Here is a 17587-nt window from a genome sequence, read left to right as displayed (position 1 = left end):
GGAGGATGAGTGGCTGAGAGCTTATAGCTTTCAGGAGGGGGAGCTGACGCTCTAAGTCTCTACGTGGGTGACAGCACAGTGGCTGTGACCCAGTTGGGCCCTGCCCTCACTGCTCAGCTGACCCATGTTACAGTAGAGCACTTTGAACCTGATTAAGCATCATGATTAGACACAGCTATAAGGCCTGAGAGTAAGAATGGCCCAGCAGTTAGGGTGCTAGTCTCCGACTTGGAAGACCCAAGTTTAGTTCCTCGTTCTGCCACAAATTTCCTGTGTGACCTTGGGCCAGCCTCTAATTCCTCTGTGCCGGAAGATTGGGGATGATGGCACTGTCCTACCTCATAAGGGCATGTGAGGAGAAATATGTTGAAGCATGTGGGGTGCTCAGTTACTACAGTAGTGGGGGCCCCCCTCAATATGTAGACAGAAGGACCCCGGGTACAAGCAATTCTCAATGCAGTTTTTTTGGCAGCACAAAACCCCACCCATGATCTGCCCGGCAGACGCTATGTTTCATTTACCTCCATGTGCCGCTCCAGTTCTTGGAGAAGGGTGACGTACTTATCCAGTCTCATGAAGGGTTTGCTGAGGCTTGTTGTTAAGATCAAAATCCCTGGGTTGGACGCGCCCTGGTTCTCCATAAACTTCTCCAGTTCATCACTATAAACAGAGACAAGGAAAGTTCACCAGCCTCTAAGGGCCATGTTTTACTAATGCCTTCATTGTCCAAATAACAGTGGCCCAGTTCTGAGAAACACTCCATTGCAAAAGAAATCCAGCTTCTTCTACATTTGCCAGCTGATGCAAACACAGTGGGCCAGAAAGGGCCAGGCTGGGGTTCTGGCAGATCAAGGCCACTGCTCCCCAAGGAGAGTTCGGGGGGGGGGGGGGGAAGGCAATCATGCCTCTGGAAAACTCTGGTGTGTCTGCAGGCGTGTGCACGCTGTGCAACCACCATGGGTAGGTGCAACCACCATGGGTAGGTGCAACCACCATGGGTAGGTGCAACCACCTCCCCACACTAGTGCACTGGCCAGCTCTGCAGGGGTAGGAAACCAAGTTCCTCTACGGTGACTTGCGCCCCAGGAACACTAGGAAGGAGCAGTACCTGTGCTCCCACCCACTGCAGCTGGCCTTGGCATGGAGTCCGGAGTGAGAGAGGGCTCCTAGCACCCTTTCCCCACCCCCACATACCTGTGCCAGGACCCAGACACAACGCAGGCCCAATGTACAGTTCCGGAGAATACATTTGTAATGACAGTTGCTCATGTTAGATGGCAAGTAGGGGCTGTTGTTACAAGCTGCTGTAGCGTTGGCATGCCAAGCACTGCCAGGGCTCTGCCTACCACCGCTAGGCCTCTCTCCTGTGGCATGAGGCATGGGCACCCTGGATCCATTTGCTGCTGGGTGCCTGAACAACCCGCTGGGAGTAGTAAGCAGGGTTTCCTTTCTAGAGAACACACTTGATAGAGATCACTAAGGCCTTGGCTACACTTACCCGGTAGTTTGGCGGCGAGCGATCGAACTTCTGGGTTCGACTTATCGCGTCTAGTCTGGACGCGATAAGTCGAACCCGGAAGTGCTCGCCGTCGACTGCAGTACTCCAGCTCGGCGAGAGGAGTACCGCGGAGTCGACGGGGGAGCCTGCCTGCCGAGTGTGGACCAAGGTAAGTTCGAACTAAGGTACTTCGAACTTCAGCTACGTTATTCACGTAGCTGAAGTTGCGTACCTTAGTTCGAATTAGGGGGGTAGTGTAGACCTGGCCTATGTTACCAGTGCCCACTGCTGGAAGACTGTGTCCACACTTCAAGAACAATGTTGCTAAATTGGAGACGGTTCAGAGAAGAGCCAAAGAATAATTAAAGGATTAGAAAATGCACCTTACAGTGACAGACTCAAAGAGCTCCGTCTATTTAGCTGAACAAAGAGAGGTTGAGGAGTGACTTAATTACAGTCTATAAGTACCTCCATGGGAAACAAATACTTAAAAATGGGATCTTCAATCAAGCAGAGAAAGGGCTAACACAACCCAGTGGACACAATCCAATCTAATACAATCCAATGGCTGGAAGTTGAAGCTAGAAAAATTCAGACTGAAAATAAAGCGTAAATTTTACCCAGTGAGGCTAATTAAACATTGGAAGTTGTTCCAAGGGTCGTGGTGGATTCTCCATCACTGGCCATTTTAAAATCACGATTGGATGGTTTTCTAAAAGCTCTGCTCTAGGAATTATTTTGGGGAAGTTCTATGATCTGTGTTTTCCAGATCAGACTGGATGATCACAATGGTCTGTTTTGGCCTTGGTACCTACTCAACATGCACAACATGCTCAGCTTTGGCTCGTCACACTTTGGAGAGCACATTTTGTGTGTAGCAGCATATTCACCAAAACAGATCAGTTAGACGCGCATTTTAAACATTCTCTGGCTAATGAACTGAATGAAGGAGTCACTTACAATAGCCAGGACTGTAATTAGGCTAAATTACAATCACATGTGTTACAAGAGAAACATTTTCAAGGCCTCCATTTTAAAAATGCCAGAACTCAGCCCCTGGGCTGAGGTCACTGCGTTCACAGCTGTGTGCAGGAGAGCTAAGCAGCACTGCGGGGAACACAGCAGTAGCCTGTCCGCTCAGAGGACTCTCTTAGTTCTCAGTTGACAGTATAAAGCTAAGGCACAGGCAGGTGTCTGCCCAGGAGTCACACCTTGAATGAGAATGTTGCCGTGATTAGTGCAATCACGTACAGAACTGCGTGGCCTCTTTGTGGATTGCTGAGCAAACCTCCATTTCAAGCCTCTTCAGGCCTTATTTGGGGCCTGATCCCGAGAGGTATGGAGCACCCTCAAGTAAGTGAATGCAAGTTGAAGGTGTTTGAACCTCACAGGATCAGACCCTGATATCAGCATGTCAGTATCATGTGAGATGCTTGCGTGTCCTTGCCGGGGAGGCAGGTGAGCACAGGTTGCTCTGCATGGTGGCAGGTTCCTCTGCACACACAGGGTCTTTGGAAAGGCTCCGTGCAATCATGTCGCCTTTGGATCCCTGTTGTTGAGATCCCAGACAAAGGCCCTGGCTGGACTTGGCATTGTTAAAAAACGGATGGTTTGCGCTTTCGACACAAGCCGTTGCTGACCTGTGTTGGGTTAGCACGTTAACAGCAGAAGGGTGGTTAGCGCAATACGTGAGGTACAGAGATCGGAACTGTGGCATCAGGTTCATAAAACAGCCTCCCACTCTCTGCTGGTTCTCGGGAAGCCTGCAAATAGAAGCAGCAACATCTTCAGAGCATGTCATTGAAACAAGAGTTAATGAGCCAGGTCCCCAGACATGACAAAGCATCAGTGAAATGGACACACTGTATTTCATAACCAGCTGTCAGTGCTAGCTGTGGTAGAAATTCAGCTATGTAGAGCAGTGGTTCTCAACCAAGGATACACGTACCCATGGGGATACACAGAGGTCTTCCAGGGGGTACATCAACTCATCTAGATATTTCCCCTAGTTTTACAACAGGCTACATAAAAAGCACTAGCAAAGTCAGTACAAACTAAAATTTCATACAGACAATGGCTTGTTTATACTGCTCTACATACTATATACTGAAATGTAAATACAATCTTTATAGTCCAATTAATTTATTTTATAATTATATGGTAAAAATGAGAAAGTCAGCAATTTTTCAGTAACAGTGTGCTGTGACACTTTTGTATTTTTATGTCTGATTTTGTAAGCAAGTTGTTTTTTAAGTGAGGTGAAACTTGGGGGTACGCAAGGCAAATCAGACTCCTGAAAGGGGCACAGTAGTCTGGAAAGGTTGAGAGCCATTGATGTAGAGTGTCAATTATCAGAGGGGTAGCCGTGTTAGTCTGGATCTGTAAAAAGCAACAAAGAGTCCTGTGGCACCTTATAGACTAACACCCACAAAAGCTTATGCTCCAATACATCTGTTAGTTGATGTAGAGTGCTTAGCCCACCCTAAGACAGAACACACGTCGAGCCTTCAGTGACCGCTCTAGCTCAGAGTTCTAGCTGGGATGCTGTAACTTTAGCTGGTCAAACACTCCATAGCTGAGGACACACATGGAAGTGCCTCTCAGGTCTCTGCTGTGGCTGCTTAATGAAGTGTGAGTGTTCTCTCTGACATCTCTGGCCTGTTGCTTTGGGGCAAAGGAGCCTCTGTCCTGCATGGCTCCTTCCCTCAGAAGCTCTGTGCAGTGCTTGAATAGGAGATGAGAGAGAGAAAGGAAGCCCAGAGTCTGAAATGATTCTGCTATTTTGACCAGCTTCCCCCCACCCCTATCCCGTTAGTCATCTTTCTTTTTCTCTTTTCAGCCATCCCCAGTAAGAGGGATGAGACAGAACTATCCATTTCTCCCAGTTCTAGCCCAGGCTCTGCCCTGGTCACATTGATAGCTGGGGATGGTACATTCGCTTGGGATGAAAGGAAAAGATTTAGATTGATACTGTTCAAAAAGGCTTACGAGAGTTAGACACCTAGTTTCCCCTGACTTCCAATGGGACTTGGCATCAGTCTCGTAAAGGCAAATGCCAGTCTTCACTTTCTGTTTCTAAGCAAGGCAGTTCAGAAGACACCTCAGAGGTACACGTCACTATTTCTATTACCTTCTCTTACCCTCTGAGCACTGATGACAGCCTTCTCTAGCCCCTCCTATTTTCTTCTACATTAAAACAAATGTACAGACAGTAGCTAGGAGCAAGGTTAATAAATAGGCCTTTGTATTATTTTTAACCACAGGTTAGTAACTCATCACCCTTAATTGCAATGGCAGATGCTTACTTTGCACATTCTTCCAAGGCTTGATTCAGTGTTAGCTGAAACGAACATATTTCCTCAAAATTTCCCAGTAAAGATGCAATATCCACCACGCTTAGCCTGAAAGAATTAAAATACTGAATAGTACTTGACAGGTACTTTGGAGTGATTCAAAACAAATCTCTTATTAAAAAAAAAAATCTGAGAACATCTCCAAATAACCTGTTCAAAATATGGGAGATTTAAAATATTTGTTCCAACAGAAACACGAATTAATGTAATGAAATACAAAACCAAAATTCATGATACACAAATAATACCTTATAGAAGATGTTTGCTATCAAGGATTAACTGAATTGTATTTTAATCCCGTAATCGTCTCACACTGTTTAATTGTCCTCATTGATATAGACAGGATTTCTTCTGGGGACAGAGAAGGAGGATGTAGACACAGAGATACGCGCAGAATAGTATTCATAGGCAGGTCAACCCTGACTCATGTTGCAAGATTGGAGCTTTAGATTGTAACCTCTTCCAGGGATGGACTTTGTAGAGCACCTAGCATTTAGGAGCTATTGCATACAAATTACAATGACAATCTCTGTGCTCCCTGCACTTCCTGCTAGTCTTCCCATCATCATCTCAGCACCCTCGGTCATTTCAGCCTTACTCCCCTTTGTGCTCTCTACAATTCTGTGATAAATCAGACTTCTAGATACGATTGTTACAGCAATACAAGAAAGTCACATCACCTAGTGTTGTGCCCTGGATCCCAGGATAAGAACTGTGACTAAGAAGGCCAACATGCATCCTGTGGGGAAGAAAGGCTGGGGTCTTGAGACTTTTCCATTGCTGAATTTATCCACACAAATAGTTCCAAAGGTTTGAGGGAATCTGGACACTATGTGACTTAAAAACCAGAAACGTTGTTCCCCTAATAAATATGAAGGGCTTGAGATTCTGCCCTCAGAACTCTCCAAACTGGAAAAAGGCTATGTGTTTGACCTCTGGGTTTGTAACCTACTGGAGTTCTACGTTCTCCTCACAGTATGCACCATCAGAATCCAGAGATACCGCTACGCCGCGGTTACAACTGCACAACTTCTAAAGAGAGGGTGGCTGGCTCTACTAGATGGAATTATCCAAGCATGCATGTTGTGCCTATTTATGCTGCTACCTAGGACAGATGATTATAAAGCCAATGCAGTAAGCCTAAGAGACAGGTTACTGAGACTGGAATAATTTATGCACAGTGAGCCATTTGATGTGTAGGCAACGAGAGATATCTACATGTCATTGTTTGGACAAATGAAAGACAAAGGTTTGATAAAATCCTAAGTTTGTGATTGGATGTAGATAGAATCTGAAATTCACATCAGCTTTTCTCATGATAGTGATGGAAAACATTTTGGACTATGTCTTATTTCTGCACCTAGACCCTGACAATGACCCTCAGTTGTCCGTACATCACTTTGGCTATCAATAACTGCAGGATGATGTGTAGAGAACAAGAAAACACTTCAAGCAGATCAATGTACAGAGAGCGGGGCAATGCTTACTAGTTAGCAAGTTCAGAATAAACAAGAGCCAGACTAACCAGAATCAATGTAATTCCTAGATCATAGCCTGGTCTAAATAATGCCCACTGAAGAAATGACTAGGAGGTCCCATTTGTAGTTGAGCAGCCAAAATAAGGCCCATTGGAGGGGAATACACGTGAGAGAACAATTCCATGTATGAGCCTGTAGTGATCATATCTATCAAAATTGCATATTTAACCATCCATCACACAATCAGATGTCTACACAAAAATGCAGGAAAAGGAAGAGTCAGAAGCTATCACAAGCTTTCTTTTCCTGATCACAGACATTCTGAGGTTTTGCATGAGAACCTTTAAAGAGCAGAAACGGTCCCTAAATATTCAAAAGTGAAAAGGCTTTGAAGTGTTGTGTCATCACAGACTGACTTGGGTCTTACTTGTCATAGGATTGGAGGGGTCTCAAGTAAGTTCCCAGAAGTGCCTGTAGTTCCTTAGCATAGTCACGTTCTGTTTCCAGAATACTTTGCAGTACCTACAGTGAGAGAGAGAGAACAAAGAACAGATCTCAGCACTAATGACTAAGTGCGTGACTACAACATCAGCTTCCAACAACAGAGCAACCTGGAAACATATTTTAAATCCACCTCTGACTTATTAATGCCTGAAGAACATGCTAATGCAAGACAAACTGTGCAAAACTGGCATGAGGTTTCAAATTACAGATTTGATCTCACAAGGTGCAGAGTGTCCCAGGAAAGCAGTAAAAATAAACCTTAGAAGCTGCTCCTTCTTGACTTCTCTTTTATGCTATTGGAACATAATGTAAATGCACAGGCAGATTAGGTATTTGCCCCCACAAAAGGCCATTTGCATGCATAAGTGGCTATTTGGCTATGCCAATACTGACTGGGGAAGCATGCAGGCACAGTAACTACACACAAATCACATGCAACTGGACTAGTGCTAGATCAAAACAGTTTAACTGCAAGAGTAGACAGGACTAAGTTCAACACTGTTTCAGCCCAGACCATGGCTCAGTCATCACTTGATGGTTGGTTCACGCCTCGCCTGCCTACCTTGGCAGTTAATCTTTTTTCAGCACTGGTGCAGCAAGACCCACTGCAGTTACCCTTTGTCAGCGAACAGCAGCTTTCTTACTGTAGATCAAGCTCTAGAGACAGATGAGGCTGTTCCTAGTCCAGGTTTTCAGCACTGGGCATGTGCTGTTTCAGCTGGTTTGTACAAAATATATTTTGCTATACTGACAAATGCATTTAACCTCTGCCATCCAGTCTGTATGTCCAAATGCAGATATTTTAACTCTCTCTTATGCCATGGGGCAATGCTTATTTTACCTCTCAGTTTAATTTTGCCTTGCTCCATCACAAACCCGATTATCTTCTGACTTATATGAAGATACATAATTTACATCAGAAATAATAAAATGGAACAAAAAAAATTTTTTTTAAATACCAATCTCGCAACTTACTAAACTTCCATCTTTGCTCTTCTATCTGGGCTCTCTATTTTGAGTTTCTCTCTCTCACATACTATAGCATCTTATATGTGTCGTTCTCGATAGCCAAGCAGACATCTTGAACTGGTGAAGTCTCAATAGTTAAATTTAAACACAAACTGCCAGATCCTCGGTTGGCATAAATTAAATTAGCTCCAAGGACTTCAGTGAAGCTGTGACAATTTATATTAGCTGAGGATCTGGTCCAGAGGATAAAAATAATGCTCTGCTTATTAAAACATATGATCAATGCTTTAAAACTTACCACCGTATAATAATTCTTTGTAAGTTGAGGGCTTTCCTGTCCTTTTAATGCTTTGGGAGAGAGTGGTTTATCTGAACAAAAACAACAAAAAACCCTGTAAATTATAAAGCAGAACTGCCATCATCCTATCAGGAAAATCCACATCTGTATCTTGTCCAGCAGACTGCAAAAAGTCACAAGGTCACAGAAAAAAAAAGAGAAGCCCAATTGCAGGGGTTTTTAAATGAAACCTGAAGCAAAGTGAATGCATGCACGAAACTGACAGCTGTGTAAGTCTGGACAGAACTGCAACACAGCCAGTCTATGATACTGTATTTACAAGTTTTTTCTGAAATAACTGGCAACCCTGCAACAGCTGGGGGGTTTTGCAGCAGGCATTTTGATTCAGCCAATCCGCAGAATTCAGATTTCATACACTCTAACTCTGGGGACTTCTGGGTTTCTGGGCTTTGCTGTGGGCCATCTCTAATTCATGATTTATTTAAACACACCTTAATAGAAGTTGCAAGTTGAGGTCCAACCCTGCAGTCCTTTGAAAGGCAAAATCCTCACTGAAATTAAGGGAGGAACAGACCAAAGCTGAAAGGCTCAAAGTTCAACCTACAGAACATCTTTCCCTTACATCCATTTGCTAAGATGACTCACAGTAGCCCCTTTTATCTATTTGGTCTGTCCCCTCCCCAAGCATTCATAGTCACTGTTGCACTGCTCTTTTCCCTAGAAAAAGCTAACCATGCCAACAACATGCAGTGACAAATTGCTGTGGGTTCACAAGGAAGAGAACAATACCTCTGCCTTTAGTTGCTCTTAACTTTAAGGGCCTAAGAAATCACATTATGACTGTGCAATTCATGGTAATTGCCAGGAGGCGTTTCCATTTCGGGCGTTGTTTCCTCGGTCTAGAAGAACGGGTTTGATGGTATGCCCTGCTCCTCCATCTGTACAGGTAATCCGCCCATACATGGGCTGCCCACGGGCTCATTCCTGCATTCCTTTGGTGTACCAAGCTCCCTTTGGTGTTAGTGGGAGCTCTGAACATGTAGGAAGAGCTTGAGAGTTGCCAGGCAGAATAGACAGTGGTATTTTGTCCTGTGTGTGCTCTTCTTGCAATCTCCAAAGCACACTCACAGTCACACAAATAGGGGAGAAGCTGAAATTGATAAACTGAGCATATTTCAGACTGCAGCTTGTTGTATTTTCTATTTATTGCCCTTGCAGCATTTCCTGTCTCCTCCACGGAGGGTCCCTGTGCATCACTCAAAGCACTCGATGATGCTTTACTCCACACCGGTAGACATTATGGCCCCAAAAATATACTGAGGATACAGAGCGAGCGCAAATAGCATCATGTGACTGCAGCACTGAAAAAAGGCAGAGTGACACTCTTCTGCAGATGCAATCAAGCTGCAAAGGTAACTGAATCAAAGAGTTAATGTCTGTGTTCTAACATCTGCTGTCGTGTTATATAGAGACTTTAATTATAAACCTGCAACAAATTTATCTGCAGCCTCTATTAACTTGGCCTAGGGGGCTTTGGTTCAGGCCCTTTCTGAGCTTTAACTTGCTTTAGGGGATAGGGGTGCATGTATGTACTGGCTTTTTCCCCTCGGGATACCAGAGTCCATGGCTTGGCAGACGTCACAGGTGAAGAACCCAGGCCATTTTAGTGCCGTCCCCTTCTGTGCAGACTGCAAACCCTCCATGAAGCCTGGCACAACGAGCAGTGCCTGCATGACAGGGTCAACCTTGCAAGATGTTAGCAGAACAGCGGGCACAGGGCCTGCCCATAGGTGCTGGAGCTAAGGGCGCAGGGGCTGCTGTTGCCCCCCCTGGGTTGAAGTGGTTTCCATCCTATACAGGGTTTGCAGTTTGGTTCATTGGCTCTCTATACAAATTGGGCCTGTCCACACTGGGCTATTGTCAAGCCTGTGCAGAGGGCCAGCACAAGGTCCATCTATCCCCAAAATAGGAAAAAACCCATGGCAACAGCCTGTGCTCACCTCCAAAATTCTGGCCACAAAGGGTCTGATTCAGCTCCACTGAAGTCAATGGAAAGACTCCAGTTGACTTAATGAGAGTTGGATCAGGCAGGTGCCTAAATATGGATCTAAAGGCCTAACTTTAAACTCTCACCTTTGAAAACTTTCCCCACTCTTTAAAAATCTGCTGAAACCAGATTCCAAAACTCAGCGCACAAGGGGGGGGGGGGGGGAAAACAGCTCCCTGAAACCACCCCCCACCTCCACTCAAACGTCACAAGCCAGTCTGCAGTTACCGGGCGAACAGGTAACTGCTTCCTGCTTGACAGCCCAAACCTGCCCCCTCCTCCATACCCCTGGAGGCCCTTGACAAACACAACCAATCCCTTCTGCATGCCCAGCTCTGGACGGGCTCCTGGCATGAGCACATGAACCAGGGTGCGGGAATGGGGGGGAGGGTCAGGAGGCAGGGTGAGGTTACAGGTTCAGCAGCTATGTGGAGTCTCTAGTCCATCTCCACCTCCAGATATGGGGGGGAGGGGCAGGGCCTAGAGCTGGCATACAGGCTACTTATTACTGCTACTCTTGCCCTGCAGCCTTTGTCAGTGAATCCCTAGCACCCTGTGGAGCTCCTTCAGCTGGGTACTAGAGGGAGGATTGGAGGCGAACAGATTTACAGATCAAAACGCTGTTGTGCTACTCTTGGGCTAACTGGGAGATAAGCTCCAACGTGGCCCCTTCCTCTTTCTTTAAGAAACCTTCATTTTTCTGTGACTGACATTTGTTTCATCGTCCCGCCCCTCCCTCCCCCGGGTGCCCTCCGCCCCCCGGCTTTCCCTTATAGACTCATTCTTTGAAAAACCTGCAGCAGCAAGTCTCAGAGTCTTGGTCAACTGACTTGGGCTCATGTGACTCACACTACCCAGCTAAAACCAGCAGTGCAGACGTTCCCGCTCAGCTGGAGCCTGGCTCTGAGACCCAGCCAGGAGGGTGGGTCTCAGAGCCCAGGCAAGAACATCTACACTTCTAGCGTTAGCCCCATTGTACAAGCCCGACTCAGTTGACCCAGGCTCTGAGACCCGCTGCTGCTGGGGGAAAGCGGGGTTGCAGTGGAGACAGACCCTACGGCTCCACTGTAAAGTCTGGGTGCACCTGTTATGTTTTCCTTATATAAAGGGAAATAGCGGAAGGACTGATCTTATGGCCATGTTTATATGGCAGCCTGTAACTCCGCATGTATCAAAGCGATGCGTTCTATGTATCACTACTTGCACCAGTAGTGAAATAAACTCATAGATACACTGAAGCAGTGTGGGCTAGTGGACCAGGCACTGGAATGGGAATAAGGAGACCTATTTCCAGCTCTGCCACTGACCTGCTGGGTGACTTTGGGCAAGTCACTTCCTCGCTCAGTGCCTCAGTCCCGTCCCCCCCCCCCACACACACATACACACACTGTCTATTTACATTGTAAGCTTTTCAGGGCAGGGACTGTCTCTAACTATACCTACGTCCTAGTACAATAATATACCGATCTTGGTTAGGGTTCTAGACCCTGCTGTAATAAACAATACTAATTAAAAGGTAAAACTGTATTTCCAAAAATACAACATTCGTCATCACAAAGTGGCTCCAAAGGCGTAACAGATCTAACATGGGGAGCTCTATTTAAATGGAATTGGAACCACAAGAGGGCAGTTAACCACGATGAGTTCTGATGTCATGATTGTTGCATAATTCTGAAAAGTTAAATTTCTGAAAATGTACAGGAAATTCAAGGCAAAACTGAAAGGAGTTAAGATTTCATCAGACCGGTTCTCTTCCCTTATGGTGCCTGCAGCTGAAGATGCATCTAGATAAAACATACTGTGTGAAATCAGCCAGAGCTACATATAAACAAAGGAATCGTTCCCTATGGCCATGTAGTTATTGCTGGCTTCCACGCTGAAATTGTGAGTGTTCATGATACTGCTCCCAGGAATGGCTACATCAAAAGGAAAATATGCACCAGACACATAGAAAGGTCCTCAACAGAAAGCGAGCTCTGTGCTTAGAAACTGGAGAGACCAACTGGCCCCCACTTAAAATTGAAGGCAAATGCCATGGAGTCAGCACAGCATGCTCTTCCTGTTTCTAAAGCCAGGGAAGCTACTCTGCTCCCACTCTGTGCCGTTGGGGCTGTGCAGTTTCAGACGGGAGTGCTGGGTTGAGGTGGGAAGAAGCTGCAGAGCAAGGCGTGCAAAGGACAGGGCTGTCTCCTTCTATCCCTATTCCGGTCACTATTTCTGGTACAGCACTGAGCACGCTAACAGTGCTTAACAAATAACTGCAATTCCTGAAAGGCGTCAGGGGACAAACTGCATTATCCTGTTATTCAATGAGCCACTGAAGATTTGCTTACCGGCAGACTTGATTTCTTTGACGTAGTTACTGGGGAACCAGCCTGTTTTTCCATTCAATGTACCTTCCCACCAGCCCCCTTCTTCAACTCTGGTGACATAAATAATGTCTCCTTTATTCACCGAGAGCTCATCTTCGTTGGTCTGCTTAAAATTGAACCTGGCCTTTACCACCAACTGATAACTACCATTTTCTACCATCTCCTAAGGAAACAAACATTAAAGAGTATTAGAAACCAATTCAAGGGGTAACCAAAATTATACTAAGGTCATGAGGATACTATTGTTTGCATTTTTAGAACAGCAATAATATCACCCCCTTATATAAAACCTTCCGATCAGAGGATCTTAATGTCTCTCATAAGCAATAATTAACCTTCACAATGGCATGAGAGGCAGATAAGTAATAGTATACTCATTTTGCAGACAGATATGCTAAAGCTCAGAGAAGTCCTTTGACTTGCTCAGGATCATATAGCAATCCAGTTGCAGGGCTGGGAACAGAACTCAGGGTGGTCTACACTGGGGGGGGGGGTGTCGATCTAAGATATGCAACTTCAGCTACGTTATTTGCATAGCTGAAGTCAAAATATCTTAGTTCGATTTACCTGGCCGTCCTCACGGCGGCAAGTCGACCGCCGCGGCTCCCCCGTTGACTCCGTTTACTCCTCCTGCCGAGGTGGAGTATGGGTGTCGATTCGGGGATCGATTTATCGTGTCTAGGTGAGACACGATAAATCGATCCCCGATAGATCGATTACTACCCGCCAATCCGGCGGGTAGTGTAGACATGGCCTTAAACTCTGATTCCCAGTCCTCTGCTCTAGTCACTAGAATGTGCTCCCTCTTTCTATGATAGATCAATGAATGGTTGTCACCATTATGCTTGATATTAGATTTTAAATCAAGAGTACCACAGGTTTCGACTGCCTCCTTAACACTCTTGAAGTTATAGATGTTGTTCCGTGTAAATTAGTCTGGGAGCTGCTGGCAGCCGAGCTATGAGATGATAAACGTGAACATGGCCTTTCTGATGGCTGATCTGTTGAAAGAAAAACATAAACTGAAATGTAATCTGTGTTTTACAAAATTGTCTATTTCCTCACAATTAAGAGAACAAATAAATCCACAGAACTATAAAGTCCCCAAATATTTAGGGGCTCAGAGCAGACAGCTGAATGCTGCAGTGCTTATTTTGACTGGACCAATGCCATTAACCATGTAAATAGTTTAAAATGTGTTATATTTTAGCATGATAAGAGATTATGATATGTCATTCTCTAATGACTGACAGAAAACTACAGGAAAAATAAATTCCTACAGACAGCTAGTGGAGATTCTTCCTCTGTTCCAACAGACAGAGCTTGCAGTGTTGGAATTAAGTTCTTGGTCTCTATTCTCAATGCCACCTGCATAAGATGTGGGAGATAAGTGGGTGGCTGGTATTTATGGCTATATTTCATGACCAATACGTTTACAGTACTTGTTTTTACTCTAGCCACTTACAATATTTGTCAGGTGATAAAAACCTGTTGGTCACTACAGACCTGAGCTACATTTAAACCAGCGGCATAAGTATTAGAAACTGCTTATACCACTATCAATCCCATGAACTATCCGGTCCCTGCACAACAGAATTTTCACTCGTATGCTTCCAAGCACAGAAATCATGTTTAAACAAATTATCGCTCTCATTAACCCTCTGCTACTGTGTCACGTTTCCATGTTATCGGAAAAATAATCAAATCATGTGAGTTTCACATGCTGTCATTTGCAAATGAAGCAAAGGCAGATGTTATCATTTCAAGAAGCTGTAAAGTATAGGGGATTTAAAGGCTTGCTGTAGGTACTCTGATTCCGTTTAAATATAACATAAGAACAGCCATATTGGGTCAGACCAAAGGTCCATCTAGCCTAGTATCCTGTCTTCCAACAGTGGCCAAATGCCAGGGGCCCCAGAGGGAATGAACAGAACAGGCAATCATCAAGTGATCCATCCCCTCTCGCCATTCCCAGCAAACAGAGGCTAGGGACACCATCCCTGCCCATCCTGGCTAATAGCCATTGATGGACCTATCCTCCATGAATGTATCTAGTTCTTTTTTTAAACCCTGTTATAGTCTTGATCATCACAACATCTCTGGCAAAGAGTTCCACAGGTTGACTGTGCGTTGTGTGAAGAAATACTTCCTTTTGTTTTAAACCTGCTGCCTATTAATTTCATTTGATGACCTCTAGTTCTTGTGTTATGAGAAGGAGTAAATAACACTTCCTTATTTACTTTCCCCACATGTGTCATGATTGTATAGACCTCTATCATATCCGTGCCCTTTGTCATCTCTTTTCCAAGCTGAAAAGTCCCAGTCTTATTAATCTCTCCTCAGACGGAAGCCGTTCTATACCCCTAATCATTTTCGTTGCCCTTTTCTGAACCTTTTCCAATTCCAATATATCTTTTTTGAGATGGGGCGACCACATCTGCATGCAGTATTCAAGATGTGGCCATACCATGGATTTATATAGAGGCAATATGATATTTTCTGTCTTATTATCTATCCCTTTCTTAATGATTCCCAACATTCTGTTCGCTTTTTTGACTGCCGCTGCACATTGAGTGAATGTTTTTAGAGAACTATCCATGACTCCAAGATCTCTTTCTTGAGTGGTAACAGCTAATTTAGACCCCATCATTGTATATGTATAGTTGGGATTATGTTTTCCAATGTGCATTACTTTGTGTTTATCAACATTAAATTTCATCTGCCATTTTGTTACCCAGTCACACAGTTTTGTAGCTCTTTGCAATCTGCCTGAGACTGAACTATCTTGAGTAGTTTTGTATCATCTGCAAATATTGCCGCCTCACTGTTTACCCCTTTTTCCAGATCATTTAAGGCTTTGTCTACACTGACAACTGAATGACAAAACTTTTTGTCGTTCAGAGGTGTTTAAAAAAAAATACCCTTGAAAGATAAAAGTTTTGCCGACAAAATGCACTGGTATGAACAGCGCTTTGTTGGCAGGAACGCTCTCCTGCTAACAAAGCTACCGCTGCTCATTGGGGGTGGAAGTTTTTTGTTGGTGGGAGAGCTCTCTCTCATGGCGACAAACAGTGGTTACATTGCGTACCACCTTATCTGTGGCAATGTTCATGACTAATTCCTTCTACCACTCCTTTTCCTCACCCCCATGTAATCGGATTGCCTGATGCACACAAAGTGAAATCTAATTCTTAGCTCTTTGAATTGTACTGTTGGTAGCAATAACAGGATGAAAACCCACTTTGCAAAGACAGGGTGTTTTTCTCTAAAACGTATTGACATTTGATCAGACTTGTTTCAGCTGTTTTCAGTGTTCTGAGGGTGGGCAAACTGGCAGGACTGGCATGTGGCCAATTTTAGATGGTTTTCCCCATGATTTGTTTTGAAAAGACAGAGTACATAAACCACAAGTCTCTATTCCTCAACCTATCCAAGTCATGAACAACAGTATCAAGAAAATTATTTGGTTACTGTAGATTTTAAAGTTTTACCTCCTTGTATTACTAGTTCTGTATGTATGTAAATATCCAGGGACAAATGTAAAACTGACTCTGACAGTTTGGCAGCAAAACCTATCATTTATGTTACATCAAATTGACATCCTACTTTACGCCTGCTCCAAAATGGAATGGTGCTGCGTGTAGCTCGCCATATGTTGTCAAAATATGGTTAAACTAGCTGAGTTTTCTGTTCAGAGCCGGATGATACTATTTTAGGCATATCATCACAGCCTGATAGATCATATTATTATAGCCTGCTTTTTTCCCCTAAAATGAAAGCCTAACACTTGATATGCAATGCAGAGAGCTCCTGCATTCTACCTTTACACACTATTATGAAAAATCAGAGTTACCTTGCACGACTGCATCCATGAAGTCACCACGCATGTGGGCTTCACAAATATACACTGGTCTGGGTGTGCAAATGCATTGAGAGCGAGCACAAAGTCCTCTGCATGAGGAAATGGAGTATGTGGGGAAGTATGTGCTCAGAGCAGCCACTAAGGGGAACCTCTGTTATCCACAGGACAGCCAGGCAGCATCAGGGCAAGCTTCCCTGCGCTGTCCCATTAAGATGACTCAGTCCAAACTGGAGGGACCCCAGGGTGAGGAGGCGTTTCATCCCAGTGCTCCACTCAGTCCTGGGCCTCTGTGGTGAGACCACACACCTGGGAGCCAATCTGTGCCATCTGTGGCGGTGGTTTCTGGGACAAGGTCTCCTGTTTCCTGGGAACTGGGCCAAGCCACCAAATGGTTTGACATTTTAGAACTATAGCTTTTTACCTCTTTCCTTTTCCCAAAGGTTTTCTCCCTCTGAGCAATTAATAATGTCACAGGCATCAAGCTACGCTAACTTTTAACAGAAAAAGCGCGTGTTCAACTGATGTTTATCATGAAACTTCCTCTGATCCCAGTTTCACTGGCCCCTTTGGTAAAGTCACGACAGTGACTATTACACAGCAGAGCGAGGCTCCAACTTTTACAACGACTGTATGAACAACGTCTTCTGTTACCATGTTCATGCAGGCTCGTGGGGCGACTAGCTTCCGAAGTGGGTGAATGCAGCAATAGTGCTTTGGCCCTGCAGCTGCATGGGCACAGATGTGTAGGGAAAGTGAGACAGCTTTATCCCCAGCAAGCAGTGCTCATGAAAGCAAAAGCACTAAAATTCACAAGACAAAATAGATTTTCACTGTTATGCAGCCTACTGCATTCCAGATAGTTGGTGCCCTCTGCTCCCTCCCTCTCCCCCCCCCCCCCCGGGGTGGATGCATTTCAGATGTTCTATATGTAAATAGTTGGTAAATAGTTTCGGACAGAAATGTGCTACATCAATGTAAAACTATTGTTATTAGACCATAAACACTGTAAGGATTGGCGCTCTGGAAATACCTGAGACATATACAGCAGACAGAGATTATAATAGTCTTGAATGATCTCCCAAATGTATTAGGCAGAAACCTTCTTTCCTAAAACATCTAGTTTGCTGGCAAATAGTCCTCTTGTTATTTACATTTTCATAATAAATAATAATAATAGCTAATGCAACAATCCAGAGCATAGCATAT

The 17587-nt window shown here is 44.6% G+C and overlaps 1 protein-coding gene across 14 annotated transcripts in view; it reads right to left on the bottom strand.

The window, feature by feature from the left end:
• The window catches only part of ARHGEF6 (Rac/Cdc42 guanine nucleotide exchange factor 6), a 58050-nt gene that overhangs the window by 24975 nt on the left and 15488 nt on the right, over positions 1-17587 (bottom strand). For all 14 annotated transcript variants that reach the window (XM_042851134.2, XM_024099833.3, XM_065557327.1 and 11 more), the window contains 7 exons: positions 13393-13520; positions 12481-12682; positions 8101-8171; positions 6757-6851; positions 4804-4899; positions 3139-3261; positions 522-660 (listed from right to left, as the gene is read on the bottom strand). In XM_042851134.2, coding sequence (XP_042707068.2) covers positions 522-660; positions 3139-3261; positions 4804-4899; positions 6757-6851; positions 8101-8171; positions 12481-12682; positions 13393-13520 — 854 coding nt within the window. The remainder of the gene's footprint in view (positions 1-521; positions 661-3138; positions 3262-4803; positions 4900-6756; positions 6852-8100; positions 8172-12480; positions 12683-13392; positions 13521-17587) is intronic.

The sequence above is a fragment of the Chrysemys picta genome, chromosome 9, assembly GCF_011386835.1.
Source record: "Chrysemys picta bellii isolate R12L10 chromosome 9, ASM1138683v2, whole genome shotgun sequence".
NCBI lineage: Eukaryota > Metazoa > Chordata > Testudines > Emydidae > Chrysemys > Chrysemys picta.
Note: the sequence above shows the minus strand (reverse complement) of the source record. Positions and strands in the feature narration are given on the sequence as shown.